General features: G+C 35.0%; 3 protein-coding genes across 3 annotated transcripts in view; 1 reads left to right on the plus strand and 2 right to left on the minus strand.

Annotated features, from left to right (window-relative positions):
* The window catches only part of LOC114357986 (phospholipase A1), a 31823-nt gene that overhangs the window by 6661 nt on the left and 3012 nt on the right, over positions 1 to 22150 (plus strand). The gene's annotated exons all lie outside the window — the stretch shown is intronic.
* LOC114357984 (aldehyde dehydrogenase X, mitochondrial) lies at positions 328 to 9590 on the minus strand. The gene is made up of 11 exons (XM_028311825.1): positions 9482 to 9590; positions 5426 to 5530; positions 4903 to 5170; positions 3481 to 3597; positions 2944 to 3131; positions 2617 to 2719; positions 2319 to 2500; positions 1372 to 1536; positions 898 to 1055; positions 582 to 656; positions 328 to 407 (listed from the first exon to the last, which is right to left on the minus strand). Exons 1-11 carry the CDS (start codon positions 9509 to 9511, stop codon positions 332 to 334), a joined length of 1467 nt encoding a protein of 488 aa, XP_028167626.1. The 5' UTR covers positions 9512 to 9590; the 3' UTR covers positions 328 to 331.
* Positions 11535 to 21429, minus strand: LOC114357983 (aldehyde dehydrogenase X, mitochondrial-like). Its single transcript, XM_028311824.1, has 11 exons — positions 21295 to 21429; positions 14823 to 14927; positions 14306 to 14573; positions 14098 to 14214; positions 13820 to 14007; positions 13637 to 13739; positions 13366 to 13547; positions 13015 to 13179; positions 12550 to 12707; positions 11977 to 12051; positions 11535 to 11696 (listed from the first exon to the last, which is right to left on the minus strand). Exons 1-11 carry the CDS (start codon positions 21322 to 21324, stop codon positions 11621 to 11623), a joined length of 1467 nt encoding a protein of 488 aa, XP_028167625.1. The 5' UTR covers positions 21325 to 21429; the 3' UTR covers positions 11535 to 11620.

Genomic DNA, 22150 nt, shown 5'->3' on the forward strand with positions numbered 1-22150 from the left:
GTCCCACGCTGTGTTATCCGGTACGCGGCCTCCACTCCGGAACCTTGCTGCCCCATCGGCCGTCATTATTATGTAGAGTGCACTTCTTACATTTGTCTGATACCTAATTAAGTATGGATTTATGCGTTGTTATAAATTAATACCTTTTTATCTGTATTCGATTTGATAGATAGGTGATTTTCTGTACAACAGGTGATCAAAAATGTAACATATTTATTGTTAACAATATTGATTGTGTAAACATAAAAATATATCAAATACCTTGAACCATTGAGGTCATATTTGTGGTGACATATAGAATATTAAATATAAAAGAAATAAAATAAAAATATTAAAACTGAGGCACTTTTGGTAATGCCACGGTGACAGTCTTGCATTCCAGGTATTGGTTAATACCATCTTCTCCTCTGTAAATTAAAAACAATCTGGTTACGTCATGTTCTACAAAAGCTGATTGCCAATATCTTTATCTTAATCAAAGCATCATATATGTTACATAGAAATCAGGTCTTCTTTGGTTGCGTTTGCACATTTAGCGAAAGTAAAAAAGTAGAAGATTAATTAATAGAAAAGTTTCTTACAATTCTCTTCCGAGGCCAGAGTCTTTGAAACCTCCGAATGGAGTCTGACTTGTGACGTGGTCATAAGTGTTGACCCTGTAATATTAATCACAAAATAAAAAGATGATTAACAATTTGTAATAGTTACATAACGAACGAATTGTCATTACAAAGAGAAGTCAGTATTTCGTATACTATGACATTGGATAAAAGAAGTAGATACAATAAACGAGGTATTAGGGACTTAGGAGGTTTGTTTGCTTGCATCGAGGGTTAAAAATAGACTCTAATATTTTAAAAGAGGGATACAATAAGATGGCTTAGTAAAACTACTAACCATACAGATCCAGAGCGCACAAACTTCGCGAAACTCAAAGCTTTGGTGATGTCGTTGGTGATGACGCCAGCGCCAAGCCCGTAGTTGGTATCATTAGCTCTTTCCACTGCCTCCTCGAACGTGTTGAACTTGAAGATACTCTGGACTGGCCCGAATATCTGCATACAAAAATTATGTTATCTGAGTACATGTAATGTGACCAAACATTTTTACAGACGATAGCACATCAAGCTAAACACTGTGGCATCTTATGTAATTGTAATAGTCACTATTTTGCAGCAAAAATGTATAGTCTGATGTGCTTTCGATACATTGTGACCAAATTGACCTGACCATTCGTTAAGGATTTAAATACACATTTAAGTTGTAGGCAATTTCACAAGTTTAACTCTAAACAATCGTCATGAGATTAATCTATTGTTCCACCTTTGTTGAAATCACCAAATGTATTTCAAATAAATCGAGAGTTCTCACCTCTTCTCTCGCAATCTTCATGTCATCTTGGACATCTGCGAAGACTGTAGGTTTGACGTAGAAACCTTTATCTCCTACTTTTCCACCACCAGCAACACAGCGTGCGCCACCCTTCTTACCAGCTTCTATGTATCCCAGAACTTTATCGTACATTTCCTTGTCGATCTGAAAGGGGAAATTTTATTAGTGTATGCTCTTTGACCCTTTGAAGGTCACTTGCACTGGATCTGTGCAATGGAAAGCCTGCGGCGTAATGTGTCTGCAACTGTCTTTGCTGCCAGCTTAGGTTCCCGTGTGTAATACCAGTTTTTTGGGCATACAAAACGCTTTTCCAAATATCTATTTGCTGACCTTAGGTCCCTATGAACTATGAACCCAAAATAAAGTAACATCCATAGAATATTCTAGAATGTGAAACCGGATATACGGATCGGTTTTGGGGAAAGTATACTTGGCCCACTAATACTAATAGTCCCATTCATAGCACTACTCATGTAAGTAGATGTTTACGTGTAAATAGTTTGAAACATGACTAGAATTTACAGCACCAATGATGTGAACGTTTTATGGATTCCAATCGAGTAGCCGCGTATCACAAGTGTGTTTATTTTTGTAATGTCGTTTGCATGCATTGTGTTTTGCCGAGAGTCTAAAGTCGATATGATAACATCACATTAACATATCGAGTGTGGTCGCATTTCAGTTATATGGAAATAAATCCTCCTTTAAAAAATTGAGAGGTTATTGCCCCCGAAATGTCTATTTTTAAGATTTGTTCTAATAATAAGATGCTTATTTTTTCTTAGTTCCTATTTCTGCCACTCAAATAACGTAACCCCACACGTGTTAAAGGGGTTTTTCTTTTTATTCATAATTTAAAGAAAGTGAACAGTCTATTTGTCAGTTGTCTGCTACGTTGCGATTATCCCTTCAAATGTTTTTCTTACCTGTGGACCCTGTTGTACATCATCGTAGGGGTTTCCGACAGATCTCTTCTTGGCTATCTCAGCTGCCTTCTGGACGAACTGGTCGTAGACGCCAGCTTGCACGTAGGTCCTGGTTCCAGCACAGCAGCATTGACCACCGTTGGCGAAGGCCGCTGCGTGCGCGATTTGTGCGGCTTTTTCCACTGAAATAGTTCAAAGTTTGAGTTAATTGGGTCTACAGTAAGTGATTCTGTTATCAGAAGCGATAACATGTAAAAGTGGTTATGTTCTACGTTTAAATCTGGTAGGAGGAACTCACCATCTGCATCATCGAATACAACTAACGGACTTTTTCCTCCGAGCTCCAATGTTACTCGTTTGATGTTCACTACTGAGGCAGCTCCCAAAACCAGACGCCCAACCTGTAGACGTTTCAACTTACTTTATTGAAATTACGGTATTCCATTACGTACAAAGAAAGCTGCTTTTGGAGAATAATTGTCTATGATGGCACTCTCAGTACAGTGCACTTGTGTCTTTACCAGTGTGGTTTTAATTTCTTTGCTTTTTCTTGCAACTACATTAAGAATAATTTGCCATAACACAGATTTGAAGATTCTACTATTAATTCTATATTAAGTCTTACCTCAGTAGACCCTGTAAATGCAACTTTATCGACGTCAGGGTGGTGTGTCAACGCAGCACCAGCTGTGGGACCGTACCCTGGGACGATGTTGACCACTCCTGGTGGGAACCCAACCTCTTTGATAAGGGCTCCGATGGCTAACGCTGTGAGAGGGGTCTGCTCGGCTGGTTTCACGATTACTGTGCAACCTTGGGGAAGATACGATGTTATAGTTTAGCATTTCCATAAATTCCAATAATAAAAACCAATTTTATAGATTTAGTGTGGACATAATCATAGTAATAGTCTATGAAAATCTATTTAGGGGTACTACATTAAAAAAGCTTCAAAACCAGGATAACTTGAGCCTGATCTCTCAATTCTTGAATGTCCCCTCTCCTGATTTGCAACCTCCTTATCTATTCAATAACAATACTATCTGGCTGGTTACGTTCGATTCTTCATCATCATCATCATCATTTCAGCCACAGGACGTCCACTGCTGAACATAGGCCTCCCCCAATGACTTCCACATCGCATACATCGTTCGATTCTTACCTGCTGCTAAAGCTGGAGCTATTTTCCAAGACAGCATGGGAATAGGGTAGTTCCATGGTATGATTTGTCCACATACTCCCACAGGTTCCTTTAGTGTGAAGGAGAGGACTTCTCCATCTGTAAAAAAATGTTGACATTCTGATAACATTTTATAGAACAACAAAGTATAAGTATGTAAAGCATGCATCGTTATAATATGCAGAAATTGTAATCAAATAATAAACCACGAAACAACATTAATCAGGACAAGTAAATAAAATTATCTATGTAATTATTTGCAGTAGCAGGCTCAGTTACAAAATATCAAATTCAAAATGTTTTCAATAGATTACTAAAAATCTAATACATCTTCATTACTTTAAAGTTTGTTACGGTCAGCTTAGTGTGCCACTTGCGACGTAAGAAATGAACATAAACGGTGCAACCCGTGTAAGTGTATGATACACGCGCACGGAGTCGCATGCGCAAGCCAGTTACACAACTGGCCAGATAACACAGTAAAATCAATTAAATTCAAACAAATAATCCAATAGAACGACATAATTATGTTGGATATAGTTCCCGTAATGGTCAGGGCCAAGCCAAGAGCAAGACTGTGGCCCAATTTTCGAGTCATATATTGATCACGCAGAAATATCGTAGACGGCGTGACAGGACGTCAATCAACTGATGATAAGAGGAAAGAATTGCCAGTACTGATGAGATGTAAATAAAAGTAAATTAACGTATTAAGTTGAATACGTAATAAAAGAACCTATTATTATTTACAGATGTAGCAAACTGCGTCTACACCATGCATAATTACAGATGAGTAGTTCCAATGCAATGTAATAATGGCAAACACGTTGTATAAATAACTTGTAAGTAAAACAGTAACTAGCAAGTGTCTCAGACAATGCGATATGCGTAGTAAATCACGAACTAAACCGATTATAACTGACTCTTGTTTGTCAAAGTGCTCTATTTGTCAGTCATTTGTTGGATATGCCTTTTATAATATAACTTGACCTTCATTTATAAATGGTTTCCCTGAATTGCTGAATTTCCTTTACTATCGTAGCCAGCGATAGATGTTTATTATGAATATGGTCAGTGAAAATTACATAACTTTTTTGTTACGCTTAGAAATCAAAATTTCGATGAAAATTTAGTCAATAGGTTAACTTTTAGTAAATTGGTACTTTTAAGCAGTCTTTTATATTGAGAAATAAAAAGATAAGTTACGTGCTTTTTTAAATATTTGCCTGAAAAGGTAACATGGGGATAATTTCTTTTTATGAAGATTCTAACCATTGTGATTTCTTGGAACACTTGGACTTCTTCAGGAACTTCCTGTAGAATCAAAATCATCCGCATGCATAGGGTAAAAATCTGCAAGTGCCAACATTTTACATTCATTCAGAGTTATTTTTAAGTACTCACCAGCTGGAATAGTATTTCCCATTATCTTGTCGGCTTTTCCCGCGTAGTACCTCAGAACCGATGCTGAGTAGTACACTTCTTCTTCAGCTATCTTCACTGGCTTCCCACAGTCCAGCGTCTCTAATTCAGCTAGGTATCTAGCTTGGGACTCGATCAGGTCTGCTAGTTTCAATAGGAGAAGTCCACGTTGAGATGCGTCCATAGTTCGCCATTCGGAGTACCGATTGAATGCCTTTTTTGCTGCTGCTACTGCCTTGTCGATGTCAGCCTACCAATATTGTAAAAATTTAATGAAAGCTACAAACTATTTCCTCGTAACACTAAATGATCAAATTGAAATATCATTTAAAATGCATTTTTTTGTGATGTCATTTAAAACTATAAGCAGATGAAGTGAGTGATTTACATCGTTCAGTGTACTGCTCTCAGTAGACAGGCCTTTCCTTTTCATTATTTCAGATATGGTTTCAGCTATGATCGTTACTTACTTTTTATCGGCTCATAATAACAATAGTAGGTTTACCTTGTCTCCCTCAGCTACTTGGGTGATGACGGATTCATCTTGAGGGTTGATGGTAGGGAAAGTCTTCTTACTGACCGCATCCACCCACTCATTGTTGATAAACAACTGCAACACAATATTGATGTTTTAGAGTTCCTCTGATTGTCGGAAAAGTACCAATAAACATAGCTGGGCATTAACTCGTTAATCCGTTAATCGTTAATTAACGAAGTTAACATTTCTATTAACGGATTAACTTTTAAGTTAACTCTAAAAAATGTTAACGGACTCGTTAACTTCCGTTAAATTATCCTAAGTCCGTTAATCGTTAATCCAGTACCTACTATTTACCAAAAAGATACAGCAGGCACGCTGAAAAACGCTAGAAAAACGCGCTCTGACAAGTACGTTCGGGCTTCCAGAACTTCCAGAACCCAAAACAACAGTTTTTGTAACCAGATCACTAACGACACTTGTTAGTATGTGTGGGACAACTCTTGCAACTGAATTTAAGACCAGTTTTCCTCAACCGATTGAGCTGAAATTTGGTATACTTATGTAAGTACGATGACAATGCAATGTTATGGTACCATTGAGCTGGTCTGATGATGGAGTCATGAGGTGGCCATACGAACTCTTAAATGAAACGGCGGCATCGCATCAAATTTGGGTTCGTTGAATTTGTCTTTTCGAGCTCTTTAGTACTAGATGATGTCCAGGGTCCTGATGATGGAGTCAGGAGGTGGCCATAGGAATTCCTAAACGAAACGGTGGAAACTTATCGAGTTTGGGTTTGCTGGATTTGTCTTTTCGAGCACTTTGGTGCTAAATTGTATTATAATTGAACTAAGGCTCTGAGATACTACTAAAAAGTGTAAAATAAAATTATAATAAAAAACTTTTTTAAAACAAGTTTTTATTCTGAAATGCAGTTGTACTAAAACGAAAAAAATAATTGTACTTATGCAAGGTTCAAATAATTTCGAAAGCTTGTAGCGCAAACATAAAAGAAGAATAAAGGATAGTGCCAGGGTCTGGACCAAGTGCCGCCCAGAATCAACCCATAGTGCATTTTGTTCCTCAGGCCAATACTAATGTGTAAACCGAAGCGCACTTCAATCTATCCCTGGCGTTAAGAGAAAAAAAGAGTTTTGTTTTGAAATATTTACCTACAAAATATCATCGATATATACGTACTACGCATAACATTTCGTGATCTTGGTATTAAATAACACTCGCTATGTTGAACTCAACCATACTGCATCCATACACCTTACTTTAGTGCGACTTAGACAATATTTATAAGCGATCTAGCGCTCTTGCAATAGTTTGGTTAGTTGACAGAAATCATTATTTCCAAAATGAAGCAAGAAGTTTTAGTTCTCTATCCTTGCGAAAAATCAATTTATTGGTGTATTACAATCGATTATTGAAGTTATTGTAAGCTAAAACTTCTTGCTCCATTTTGGAAATAATTAATTTCGGTCAACTAACCAAACTACTGCAACAGCGCTTGATCGCTTATAAATAATGTCGAAGTCGTACTAAAGTAAGGTGTACGGATGCAGTATGGTTAAGTCCAACATAGCGAGTGTTATTTAATGCCAAAATCGCGAAATCTAATGCGTACTAGGTATACATCGATGGTATTTTGTATGTAAATAATTCCAAACAAAACTCTTTTTTTCTCCTAACTCCAGGGATAGATTTCAGTGCGCTCCGGTTTACAAATTAGTATTGACATGAGGAACAAAATGCACTATAGTTTCATTCTCTGCCATTTGGTGTAGTGGTTCAGAACGGACTACTATGCCGAGAGGTCCCGGGTTCGATTCCCGGCCGGGCAGAAATTGAAATGATGAATTTTAATTTCTGTGACGGGTCTGGGTGTGACTATGTATAATATTTATGTATTTNGATATATAAGTATATTATCTTTTGGGCCACACCTATTCATTCGTTTTCGCAAAGACCGAAAACAATTTATCTCTTTCCAGTACATTATCGTTAATTAGTATTAAGCTTGGTCACCAAAGAGATTGGATTTACCACAAAACTAGTTAGCTAAGGTGAAATCAAATGAGGACCGTATTGCCTTGATTAGTATGGACGGGAGAACCCCGATAGGTACTAATCTTGATTTGAAACGTGTACATATGCTAACTTGTAGCTAGCTTTTGCCCGTGACTTTGTTAGCATAGATTTAAAATAATCTTTTAGCCCTGATTAGTATGGACCGGAGGACCTGTAAGGTGCTGCCATCTTGAAATGAAACGTATACTTATACATGCGCTTACTTAACTTATAGCTAGCTTTTGCCCATGACTTGTTTCAACTATAGATAAATTGAATTAACTACGAGTTGACAATATCCAGAAATGTCAAACCTTCCAACTTGATCTGGCTTTGCACTAATAAAATCGGTAACTTTAAGATGAGTAGGTACTTGATAAGCTATAAAATTTCCTGAACTTTTACCGTAAGATATTAAGTCAAAGCACGTGTAACATTATTGAATGATCNCATTAAAAAAAAATATTTAAATGTGGGCTCATAATACGCTGCTCATAATAGTATTTTTCAAAGTAGTTTTTGCATTCGAAACACTTCATTAAAGTTAAAAATACCGCTCAGTATAAAAAAGCATTTGCCAAATATTGAAAAAAATGCAAGACCTAACGTTGATACTCAATCAAATATTAGGTCGCTCAAATATTATGAAGCTTCTCATTTTGTATTTTAAGGAACTCAATTTTTTTTTAAGTTGCTATTTTTTGATTTTTCGTCACTCGCACTCAGTCGCTCACTTAGTAATTCTTTAGCCAAAATTAATTATTTTTGACACTTACAACATAAATTTACAGTCACTCGTTTAAATACTACCCAAAATAATTCAACGATTCAACTGAGTAGGTCTATTCTACATAATGCATTTCAAATGAATCTTGGTATTAATATAGCTACAATTTCTATTGTTTATTAATTTAAGTTATTTATGATAAACATATCGATACCTCTGGGCTCAAAGGTCGTAAAGGACAAAATACCGAAAATGAGTTATTTATACAGTTTTACTCAGAATTTAATTCTCTATCGATCTGTATATTTAGTTTGTCGAAATTCTCAAAAAAAGTGCCTTTACGACCCATCATTTTTGATAAGCTAAACAGAAATTATCGTGAAAATTGGGACGTAAATACCATTTGATTTTTTCGTACAGTTACCATGGTAGTAAAGAACAAGTAAACACAATTTTTGGGGCGTATAATGTTCATGAAGTNGTTGGTATACTTTGTTAATTTGAATTTGAAGAGGTGATAAATATTCGTAATAACTTTCAGGGTGACATTGATTGAATTGGAATATTTTTTTCGTACGTACCCTGATAAGAGCTAATTGTTTCTTATCGCTTTTTCGGTACAAAACATATTGAAATGAATCAAAATTTCAATTATTATTTTGAAAGTAGGTAAGTATCTAAACTTGAATGGTAATTGGAATCTAAGAAAGTCTACAATCTTTATGGTTAAATTACTTGTTGACAGTAAGAGCAATCAAATCATGTACTGTTATTTTTATTATCTACGAGGTGATGTAATTTATATTAACTTGTTTGGAAGTATTTTAATGATGTTGTTGTCAAAAGTAATCTTGTTTTCCCAAATGCATAGCTACTTACTTACATAGTTAACTAAACGGAGTAAACAAAACATGTAGCAGAAAAGTAATGATAAAATATTACGTGTTGTATGCATATCTTTTGAATTAAGCATAAAAAATGTTCACAAATTATTAACAATTTATTATTGCAAATAAAATAATTGTACTAGTTAGGTAGGTATTTATATTAAACAATAATCTTAATTCTACAGTATAAAATATCATTAAATAAAATATTCTAATTATTTTCGTGTTCGTAGATCTAATGGAATATGTACCTAGTGTAGTGTTTTGTTAATTAATTTTTCTCAAAAAATAATTTTGAACTATAAATTAACTAGGAGGCAAGTCGCGATTAGCAACAGTGCTATTAATGTAAGCCTTGCCCAGTGTTGTTATTGTTAAAATATTACATACCTTTGTGTACTTCACGTCAATTTTCACCATTTTGTTGTATTCGGCGTAGCTTTTCTGCAATAATCCGTGTAAGCTGTCAGCCGGTTGGAATCGTCCGTGAACTAAACTAGACTAGTCCGAGCTTGGCCCGTTTGGGCTCGCAGTTAACGTCATCAATCGAATATAGACCTTCTTGTATCATTTTATGATTCAATATCTCACAGCAAGTAAAACTAGAGCTGATTATCGGCCGGTCGTTTATCTATTTGCTCCCGCAGATGACAAACCTTATAAAATTAGTTTTGATCTTTTTTCTTCTGAAAATACATTCCATTTTTCTGTGTCGAATTAATAGAGCAGTGAAGTTAGTAACAGATTATGCCTCGTCCTAATGATGTGCATGCAAACAAAACATACTTTTAGACATAGGTACTTCGTAGCTCGTAGGTAGAGAATCTGGTGTTTATCTTGCGTTTTTAGGGTTCCGTAGTCCTGACAAGGAACCCTTATAGTTTCGATATGTCTGTCTGTCTGTTCGAGGTTTTGCTTGGAAACTATTGGCACTAGGGATTTGTAATTTTGTGGAGGTATGTATATTAATCACGCCGACAAAACCGTAAAATAAAATTTTGTCCTTAGGTTACATGTAAAGTAGGGATGATTTTTTTTTCATCTTCTATCCCATCGTATGGGGTATCGTTGGATAGGTCTTTTAAAATGGCTTATGCCCGTTTTCACCATCAATTCCTAATTTTTATGTGACCCCTATATGTAAACAAAATTCCTGTGAATTGTTACCATAGGAGTCACTTAAAGTTAGGGATTGATGGTGAAAACGGGCATTAGACTATTTAATTCTAAGACTATTTTTCCATTTAGGGATCTGTTTGGAAATTATTAAAGTTTAAAGTGCCAATTTACGGTTGGCTTGAAAAATCTGGAAAAAATTCGTAATAATACTGCTTTTCATGAAATTTCAAGGAAAACTATAACGGTTAAGATACATCACTTAGTTTAAGAGTAATAGTCATTTGACTCATGTATTATAAAATTTCTTAACCAGTAAAAATTCCTAAGAAAATATGAAAAGTGACTTTAGATGAAGTAATTGCTTGTTTTAGTGGTAACGACAGACAACTACGGACCACTACACTGCGCGTGGCACGACACGCACTTGGCCAATTTTTTATTCTGGAAAGTTTCTATCTGCCCTTATAGTTGAAGAAGCTTATCTGAATACTTAATTGGCCAACTTTTTATAGGTGCAGACATAAAAACAAGACACTTTTTATTACTTATTTATTACTACCTAAGATGATAATGTTTAAAAGACATTAATACTGTTTCAAATAATTTTATGGTAGGTAATTGTACCTTGTAAAATTATTTTTCATGACCTTATTTTTATATTAAGATTAGTAAAATTTGGTATAGTATACTATAACTTATTCTGTGAGGATAGTTCAGTCTAACTGCGTTTCAGTTTCGTTGATTTAATTTTACAACCTACCTTGTAACTTGTAGGACTAGGCACCAAGTTAAACTACTAAAAATAAGTACGATATTAAATTAATCATACTTTTGAATCGTCTGATTTATTTAGGCCGTGTGTGTCTACGGCAATAATTCTAATACTGTAGGCTCGTTCGACCGGTTAAAGGTAGGTATGTACAACTTATTATATTTAAATTTTATGCGGTTCTAGTTTTAAATATTAAACAAAACATCTGTGTTTATGGCATACCCATACCATTTTCAAGTATATTTACAAAGTTAGGTTTTTAATAATTTAATTTGATAATGAAGAAAACTAAGCTCATTTTGAAAAAGGAAATAAAATTGACCCTCTCTTTGTAAAATAATATCTTACTAAATTAATAATAATTTGGAATCTATGGGAACATTCCTATAGATTCTAAATTATTTTTAAATTGTTGCTATATTCGGGATATTGGTATTTTAATTTTTTAGCGCCTTGTATTCTATATCTCCTACGGCTAAAATACTTGTAGTACTTAATAGTGCTCTTAACATTCCACATCCTATTAAAATCGTATAAAATGAAACAAAAGTATAAAATGTAAAGGTTTATTTAAAAAAAAAAAACAAATGTGTAAATATGGATAAGTTTTGGTATCAGTCAGTATTACTGTATTATGTTTACAGCAAGGGCTTCTTGGGGAGGCTGAAGGACACAGTCTTGTTCTCTAGGTATGCGGAGATACCGTCTTCACCCCTGTTAAAAAAGAAAATTCATAATGTGTTAAAATCCAGCTTTCTGTCAGCACTATGCACGCAGAAAAATAAGGGATTCAATGAAAGAAAAAAAAAACAAATCTAAAGGAACATCATCTCAAACAAGCCTTTAAAACAATAGTAGTAAAATGTTAAATTCTTCATAGATATTATCGAAATGACAGGTGATTATAAACCATTCAGGTTTAGGTAGGTATCCTAACTTTGAGTATCGTTCTTGTAATATCACAATTTTCTTTACGATATAAAAGAATACTTACAATTCACGGCCAATTCCAGACTCCTTGAATCCACCGAATGGTGTCTGGGGAGTGACATGCTCGTAGGTGTTCACCCTGAAAGAAAATATAGAATTCAAACTTAAATAATATAAATAAAAAAAAATATAAATAAAAAAATTACTTAATATAAAAAAAAAAAAAAAAAAAAAATAACGTTCACTATTAGCATAGTATAATGAGTAGGTACTATTCGTTACAGATAGTGCAGCACACGAACCTGGCTAATCGGGACACCTTATGTACCTAGTCGTAGTCGTAATAGGTGTGATTTTGCAATCAAATTCACGAAATTAATATTTTTTTAAGGACACTGTACCGTCCCACTATAAGTATCTAATTGTGTGTAGGTGGTACTGATACGGGCGGGACGATAATTTTGAGGGCAGTGCCAATCTCAATCAGGCAGTATTTTTTATGTTGAAAAATCAGTTTTACCGTGAGTAGAATAAAATTAAACATCGATTTTTTGTCTGTGATTGCTTTTTGGTATTCGCACTAAGGCTGTTAAATACCTAACTCTTAATATAAATAAAAATAAGTTAAGAAACTGACCACATGGAACCAGCTCGCACATGCTTGATGAAAGCCATGGCGGTGGTGATGTCATTGGTGATTACACCAGCGCCCAGGCCGTAGTTGGAGTTGTTGGCGCGGTCCACGACCTCCTCGAAGGTCTCGAACTTGTGGATGCTTTGCACCGGCCCGAAGATCTGGAAGAAATAAGTTATTGAGACTCTACTGACATAAGCGATCCCAAGATCTCTGGAATACATAAGTTATTAAGAATATACTGAAAGAAGCGGTTCGAAGATCTGGAAGATATCGAAATTAGTGAGATATTTGCTTTCATAAGTTAGAAGATAGTATATTATTATCTTATCACTGATTTGATTTGTGCGTGCAAACTATGATCAAAATCTTATAGATTTAATAATCTGATAAAAAATTGTGCAGAATATTTGGCGTAACAGTCAAAGAAACTTGCCAGTCAAAGAAATTCCGAATTCCAAAAATTACCTCTTCCCTGGAGATTTTCATGTCATCCTTGACGTCAGCGAAGACGGTGGGTTGGACGAAGAAGCCTACTTTGCCTTGGCGCTCACCACCAGCGATGCACCTGGCACCACCCTTCTTTCCGGCGTCGATGTAGCCCATCACTTTGTCGAACATCTCCTTGTCGATCTGTAAGCAATGGGAGATTTACTTTAAGTTTTATTTTGTTAGCAAAATATGGGTTTATTATTAAAACTAAGTATAAGAAACATATTCAGGTTCTTGTGTAAAGGGGATATGAATATTGCAAGCGGTGTTTTTGGGCGAATCGAAGCAGAAATGATTGAAGATATGATATGAAGTAATATAATTTACCTGAGGTCCCTGTTCCACATCAGTGTAAGGGTTGCCGACGGTCCTCTTCTTGGCAATTTCGGCGGATTTAGCGACGAACTTGTCGTAGATACCAGACTGGACGTAGGTCCTGGTTCCGGCGACGCAGCACTGACCAGCGTTGGCGAAAGCAGCTCGGTGAGCGATATCAGCTGCTTTGTCAACTGAAATTGTCAAATTATTAAGGATTGTTAAATAGAGGCACCAAGCGGATGTAAAAATGTCATGGTGTATATAATGTCATGGTATTTACCGTCAGCATCGTTGAAGACCACAAGAGGGCTCTTGCCACCGAGCTCAAGTGTGATGCGCTTGAGGTTGACGGCAGCAGCTGCATTCATGATTATACGTCCAACCTTAAAAGATCAAGAAGTATATGAAAATCTATAGTCAAGGTGCAAGAAAAACTAATAAATCTACTCTCGAAAACACACACCTCAGTGGATCCAGTGAAAGCAATCTTGTCAACATCGGGGTGGTGGGTCAGGGCACCACCAGCGGTGGGTCCGTAGCCGGGGACGACGTTGATGACACCTGCGGGGACGCCGGCTTCCTTGATGAGCGCAGCCATGGCCAGTGCAGTCAGCGGGGTCTGTTCCGCTGGCTTAATAACCGTGGTGCAACCTGGTGACAAAAAGAGTTGTGTTTTCAGTTTAACAACATAAATGATAACGTTTTAACTTAACTAAGGATTATTGGTTGTAATCCACTCACCAGAGGCTAGGACGGGTGCGATTTTCCATACAAACATGGGGATGGGGTAGTTCCATGGCAGGATTTGACCGCACACACCAACGGGTTCCTTCAGTGTGAAAGTGACCACTTCACCGTCTGAAAAATATACAAAGCATACCTTTGTATTTCAAATACATCTATTTGAACTTAATAATAATTTTGTCTTGTGCATGTTAGCATAACTTACCAGCAGGGATGGTCTGCCCGAAGATTTTATCGGCTTTGCCGGCGAAGTATCTCAGGATACTGGCTGACCATAGCGCTTCGGTTTCAGCCTGCTTCACTGGCTTGCCGTTGTCCAAGGTCTCGAGCTGGCCCAAGTACTTGGCGTCTCTGTCCACGAGGTCAGCTAGCTTGAGCAGCAGACGGCCTCTTTGGGAAGCGTCCATGGTGCGCCATTCTGAATAGCGGTGGAACGCCTTTTTGGCGGCTGCTACGGCCAAGTCGATGTCAGCCTTGAAATAGACATGAGTTTATTTATGTGTAATGTCCAAAGAGCTGGTAAATTAACTTAAGGGAGGTACCCTTACCTTAAGCAGTCTATTTAAGGACACATAAATGGTGTTTCTCAAATTTTCTACTAAAGCGCCTTTTGCAAGTCACGAATAATTCAGGACAAAATTAGCACGAGTATCTATTATATCATTATCGATAAGATATGTGCCACTAGATACTTATAACTTGATGACAATTATTTTTGTTACCTTATCACCTTCGGCCACTTGAGCGATGACGGTCTCATCAACAGGGTTGATGGTGGGGAAGGTCTTCTTGCTGACGGCATCCACCCATTCGTTGTTGATGAACAACTGTGAAAGGAATTAACCAAGTATTAGTAAAGAGAACTTTGTATTTTGAAGGCACTCCATGTTTATCGAGACGCCTGACGTAAAGTACGAGTATTAAGTTGTTACAGTACTTTTACGGTGTTTAACATACCTTTAATTCTATGTTAGATTTGTTTGACATCAGAATTATTATAAACTTGAAGTCCCGAAAAGGAAAATGTACTAGAATCAGCCCCGATGTATTTTTTTTACAAAAAAGGCTTCGTACAAAATGATTAAACAATTTGCATCTAAAATGCTATAAAATTCTTATGCTTGTTGTTGTTGTTTTTCGTGTTTTGTTGGATATTTAAACTAGTTTTTATGGTTTGGATTCTATCAAAACTATGTAAACAAAGATCATGAACTAGCATAATCATGTTTGTTTATACAGTGATAAGTTCAATGTCAAACATATAAAACATTATGCAAGAGTAGGCAAGTGATAACTACACTGATATAAAATACATTATACCTGATATAAAGTATCGCGAATTGTAGGCTGTGATAAATACAATTTACAAAACTTTCTATAAAAGTTATAGCTAACAAAATAAAAATAACATTTCAGACACAGGTTGAAACTGTTTACAGCTTGTGTAGTATACTCGTAACAATGGAATTTTCTTGCGTATTTTAGAAGAACGTTCAAATCAATCTTTTTATGAAAATTTACAACTTTTATTTTAATGTTTTACCTGTTTTCATATATTGCTACGTAGATTTAATTGATAAGTAGGTTACACACTACCTACCTATATTCAATTTTCAACCATTGCACAATTCGAAATATGATAGGTGTACCTACCTATATGTATACAGTGTGTCCGGGCATGTAGTGATCAAACTTTAAGGGCATAATCTATGGACAATTTTATCGGTGAAAATATTTTAAATTTGGGGCTTGACCCATTTCTCGCATATTTACAAGGATTTAAGTTTTTAATTTTAAGTTTTCACCTCTTCCTTCAAAAACAAGTGATAGCGTGGGTAACTTAACATTAATAAGCAAATATTTAATATCATGCGATAGCCAGTAAAATTATCTTTTAGTAGAAGTAGAAAACAGACACAAGTTTCATACATTGTAAGGGAGTAACAATGGATTTAATTAGAAATAAACATGATTTTTTTCACACCTTTTTCAGTTATTTCCCAACACAAGAAAAACCAGGTCGTTAAGGTATGTTTTATTTATTAGTGTAGGTTTTTTGGAGTCGGTTTTTTTTAATAAAATTTTACTTATTTCTTACTTTTTAGTTAACTACTTAATTATTACCTTGATGTTACCACTGAAGGTAGGCAGTACACTAAGACCATATTCTTCATGTCTAGTGTAAAATAATATTCCCTACAAAATACAGGTTACCATATAGGAAACCTAAAAAGACCTTACACCGTCAGTCCACCTTAAAAACATGAAAGAATACAACTGTTGGTCTATTTGTACTTATAATATTTAAAGAATTATCCTCCAACTCCTAAGCATTAAGGAGTTGTACCTACCATGACCAGTTCATCGTGATGATGAATATCTGATGTAAACACTTGAATACTTTACAAACTCTCCTTATCTATAAAATTAAAGGATTATCCTCCAACTCCTAAGCATTAAGATCTATCATCAGCTCATCAATATGAGATGATGATTTCCAGGAGCAAATACTCATCATCAGATCCTGACTTGGTGACAATGGGACCACCTCAGAAGTGTACCCTATCGAACAAAAAAAGGATTTTGAAAATCGGTCCACAATTGACGGAGTAATCGGTGAACATACATAGAAAAAAAAAACATACATACAGTCGAACATATAACCTCCTCCTTTTTTGAAGTCGGTTCAAAAGTAGAAAAATAATTACTAATTAGTAATTAGTAATTATTTTTCTACTTTTTAACCGACTTCAATTAGTAATTACCTACTTATTCATTAGGACGAATTAATATTTATGTAGGTATACCATGATTGATACTTCTGGAGTCGGTGCCAAGATTATGAAACATGTAAAGTTTGCCTGCACCGACTCCAAAAGTATCAATCATGGTATACCTACATAAATATTAATTCGTCCTAATGAATAAGTAGGTAATTAGTAATTATTTTTCTACTTTTTAGTGTAGGTTTTTTGGAGTCGGTTTTATTTTTGATACGCTTTATTAATGAAAACTACAGATTGTTACAGCGCGCGAATTCGAATGGGGCGGGGCGACTGAATTTTTAACAAAATATGTATGCAAACACGTTTTGGGTCTAGCANTCATCAAAAATGTGCAATAAAACTATTTTAGAGTGTATTTATGTGATTGTACATACGACAGCACATCAGGTTACCCATTTTTGTTGCAAACTCGCCCCTATTACAACTGCTCAAGAACCCACAGTGGTTACGTTGACGTGCCGTCGTCTGTACATATTAAATGATGACATCTACCTACCTACATCGGGTAAAGTAATGTTGCTTTTTTATTATTTCTCATATTTGAAGAAACTACGTATTTGTCAGGTTAATTTAAAAGATGATTAGGTAAATTATTAAAAGATGATTAAGAAAATGAATACATGTTATAGCATGTTTTTATGATGTTTTTGATGATTTCACAAAAATTTTAAAAATTAAGAAGCTAGATTTGTTAAAGTATTATGAGAAAAAAAAGTCACCTTACTGTAGTACCTTGAGGTGTAGTTATTTTCTATGCACAAATCACACAAATGCTACACTTATCAATTGTTTTTAATGATTTCCTAGTAATTTTGACTAACGCCCTTGGTCAAACCACTTTTACTGTAGGTACTAACAATTATAATAAATAAGTATAGTTTCTAAAGTTATTTGGATCAGCTAATATTAATCTAGTAGGAAAAATATTTGCACAACATGGGAAAATATAGTGTCAGTTGAGACTAAATCTACTAAAAACCGTGAATGCACTTTTTTTTCGAAGTTANATGTATTTAAAAAAAAAAGTATATAAGTAGTATATCCGTTAAGCTAGCACCCATAACACAAGCATTAAGTTGCTTACTTTGGGGCTAGCTGGCGCTGTGTGAAATTGTCCAAAGATTATTTATTATTTATTTATTATTTATATTCTGGGCAGCACTTGGTCCAACTTCCATACATGGATTGGCACTGTCCTTTCATGCGCGATACAAGCTTTCGCAATTATTTGAACCTTGCATACCTACATTTTTTTTTTCGTTTTATTATTATGTGTTAACGGATTAACGATTAACGTTAACTTGCGTTAAATCTTGCGAAATGTAACGTTTTAACGTTTAACGAAGTTAATTTTTTTATTAACGGTTTAACGATTAACGAAGTTAACTATTTGATTAACGGTGCCCAGCTATGCCAATAAATATTTTTCAAAATGATTAAACATAATAACTACGTTTAATATTATAAAGTATGTAAAAATCACTAGCCAGGTGATTTAGGTGCTAAGGTTCTAAATCTTTTTGTGTGGGAAAAGTTAAATGAGAAGATTTTTACTTAGTATGAATTTCTTAAAAGAATATGGACCATATTACCTACTAGGTAAGTCTAACATTATTAATTACTAGCTTTCCGCCCGCGGCTTCGCCCGCGTGGAATTTTGTCTGTCACAGAAAAACTTTATCGCGCGCGTCCCTGTTTCAAAAACCGGGATAAAAACTATCCTATGTTCTTTCCCGGGACTCAAACTATCTCTATGCCAAATTTCATCAAAATCGGTGGCGAGGTTTAAGCGGGAAAGCGTAACAGACAGACAGACAGACAGACAGACAGAGTTACTTTCGCATTTATAAATAATACTAGCTTTCCGCCCGCGGCTTCGCCCGCGTGGAATTTTGTCTGTCACAGAAAAACTTTATCGCGCGCGTCCCTGTTTCAAAAACCGGGATAAAAACTATCCTATGTTCTTTCCCGGGACTCAAACTATCTCTATGCNCAGAGGTATCGATATATCTAGTTGCAAAACCTACAACCGATTACAAATCATTGTGAAATACGGAATAATAAGATACCTATTATTATCTTATTTATTTACCTAGCGTAAGATTGTGGAGCAATAACTTGTACAACAGATTTGGATCTGTGACAGGTATCGATCCGAATCCTACAATATCTCTCTATCAGTCCATTTCACATTCACCCTGTAGGTAGGTAAATATTTTCCACTTCATCATTTATAGAGTGTTTATCGATGTTATCATTGTCAACAATGAGCACTTGGGTGCGTTTGATTGCTATTGCCTACTTACCTACGCGGAAGTTTGAAATTACAGCGGCCCATCGACCACCGCACACAATGGTTGCGGTATTGTAACTCACGGCTACTTATTCAAGTGTCTTTTGTCATGTTCTCTTTCAGTGAAATCAAAGGCACGTTCTATGGTTATCTTGATGTGCCGTCACGTCAACTGCACTTAAAGATCTATTTTTCTAAACTAGGTAATTAAAAAAAACATTTCACTTTTGCTTGAAATTAAGACCAAAAACAGCTACCCCTTGTTTAGCTATTATGTATTTTTTACTCAATACCAGGAACAGTCGAAGGTAAAGTTTATTAATCATTATGGTTATTTTCTTTAGGTAGTATTCTTACCTGTTTATGAATGTTTTCACGTTCGTCGTTGTTTAACATAAATTTGAATGTTTACAGACGTGAACTCATATTTTGAATATTAATGAATGGATGAGCATTATTGTCACTTGGCACGTGCGTATTTAAACCTGTAAATCTTAGATCGATTTTCCTAACGTTTTTATTTTCCAAATTTTGTAATGTAATGTACTCCAAGAATGCTAATTTCGAAGTAATGTTCGAATTTCCACTCAGTTCCGATTCGGATTTCAAGATTATTTTTAGCGCACGGCCTTGACAATGATTTCAGTATTGCGCTGCTGGGTGGCCTGCAAATCATCGTTTGCACGTTTGTAATATTGACGTACTTCTACAATGACTGGGTTTGTTTCATTGTTTATACTTATGAGATGACTAGATGTACTAGGTTACTTACCTACTTTTGAATTCAGAAGAGGTTTTACCTACGGCTTCGCCCGCGTGAAATTTAGCTTGTGTCACAGATCGTTATAAATTAATATCCTATTAATCATATGTATATATATTTTATTCGGATGTATAAAAAGTTAAGTTTCATCTAAATCCATTCAGTAGTTTTTTCGTGACAGAGTAATAAATAAACATCCATAGGATAGTTTAGAATAACATTATTATTATTTTTATAAATAAAAATGACAAAAGAACATCTATGAGTCACAATTTCAAATTGTATCTACAATTTACTTCGACGTGTAAATAAAGACGACACCAAGTCGATGCTGTTAAATCAAATAAAATCAAGGACAAATTGATTCAATTGGTGTGGGTGTGTTGTAACGATATACTTACGCTATAGTGAATAATTTAATTCGAATAGTTCTAAAAGGGAGGGGTAATCTTAAATAGTTATTGTACTTATTAATCTCTAAAGTTCAATTACAAATTATCAAACTACTTAAACTAGAGATTGGACATAATAAGTGTGGACATAATAATGGTTCTTTGAATTGCATTTGTTGATAACAAGAATGCATGGTATGAATGTGTTTAATGAAATATCCCAGATGATTTTTTATACATGTTAAAAATGTTAACAAACATTTTACATTTTAGTAAATACTATACAAATAATGTATGAATTTGCCGATGTTTTCTTCAATATTTATTAGTAGGACATAACTTGCTTAAAACAATTAATACCTATGTCCATTATTCTTTTGATTAAATATCAATCAGGAATTGTACAGTTACTTCAAGGAGTTGTTGTTTATGGAAACATGCAGTTCTAAGAACGTACCTAAGGTTTAGAAATAACATGAGGCAAGGTTTTTTTTACAGTTTAAGTGAATTAGTGAAAAGCAAATAAATTTTAATTAATGGATGTACCTAGTATTTCGATCTTTACTTGGATCATTGCGTCCGCTATGAAATTTGGATACATACTCAATTTTTTTTTATCAAACTCGGTGTTAAATGCTATTTTTAAATATTATTTTATTTTAGAGATATAATTTATTTTTGAAAAGTAGAACAAGACCCGAATAAAAATAATGAGCACTTAATTTCCTTAGTGTAGAGTACCCACTACCCACTCTACAATTTCTATTTTTTTTTAATTCAAAATTTTAGAGAATTTATGTAGTAACCGGAAATATGAGAATTACAAAACGAGGAATGTATAAAGAAAATTGATGACATATTTGGGTATGCCGTAATATTTTCAATTTACAAAAATATTTGATACTTAAATAAAAATACTGTGAATTGTATCCCAAAATAAATAGTACAAAATGAACTAACCTTAGTGTATTTAACTTCAACTTTGGCCATTTTCGTTATTCCTGTTCACCACGTGTGTCTCAGCCGGCGGTCTCCCGCGAAGTAAGAAGCCGGCCGGCTCTTCTAGTTAAATATGATCCCACACAACAACACGCGGGTTGATAAGCCGACGATAACATAATCTTTAGCTCCACGTCTTAATTTTTCATATCAATTTGGTTTTTACTTAGATACTCAAGCATTTTCAATCTTACCAATTGCCACCTACATTGTACGCTTGAAAGGTCTAGTTTCGTGCATAAATAAATGAACAAAATAAAAATACATGATTATATACAGGTGTCATGCCAGGAAGGTAAGATACTATAAATTCCGATAAATGTATTAATGATGTTTTATTGTCATACTAGCTTTCCGCCCGCGGCTTCGCCCGCGTGGAATTTTGTCTGTTACAGAAAATTTTTATCACGCTCGTTCCTGTTTCAAAAACCGGGATAAAAACTATCCTATATCCCGAGAAAGGTCCCGGGACTCAAATCTCTAAGCCAAATTTCATAAAAATAAGTTTAGTGGTTTAGGCGCGAAAGCAAGACAGACAGACAGGCAGAGTTACTATCGCATTTATAATATTAGTATGGATTACATTTACTAATGGATTCATTGCTTTATCGATTTTTAAATTCAGTTTATGATGTTGATTTCAGAACACAGGATTCTATTATTTTCATTACTATCTCTTTCATCTCTAACGAGGAGCGACAAATTCTATTATCTACTTAGTATAGGTATAATTATTATGTTGATATGGCATCTAGATTTATTGAGATGATATTTTATGTACAAAAATGGTCTATGATAAGGTTTCCATATCAGTCAC

This window comes from Ostrinia furnacalis, unplaced genomic scaffold (genome assembly GCF_004193835.3).
Source record: "Ostrinia furnacalis isolate ACB-3 unplaced genomic scaffold, ASM419383v2 OfSCF3549, whole genome shotgun sequence".
NCBI lineage: Eukaryota > Metazoa > Arthropoda > Insecta > Lepidoptera > Crambidae > Ostrinia > Ostrinia furnacalis.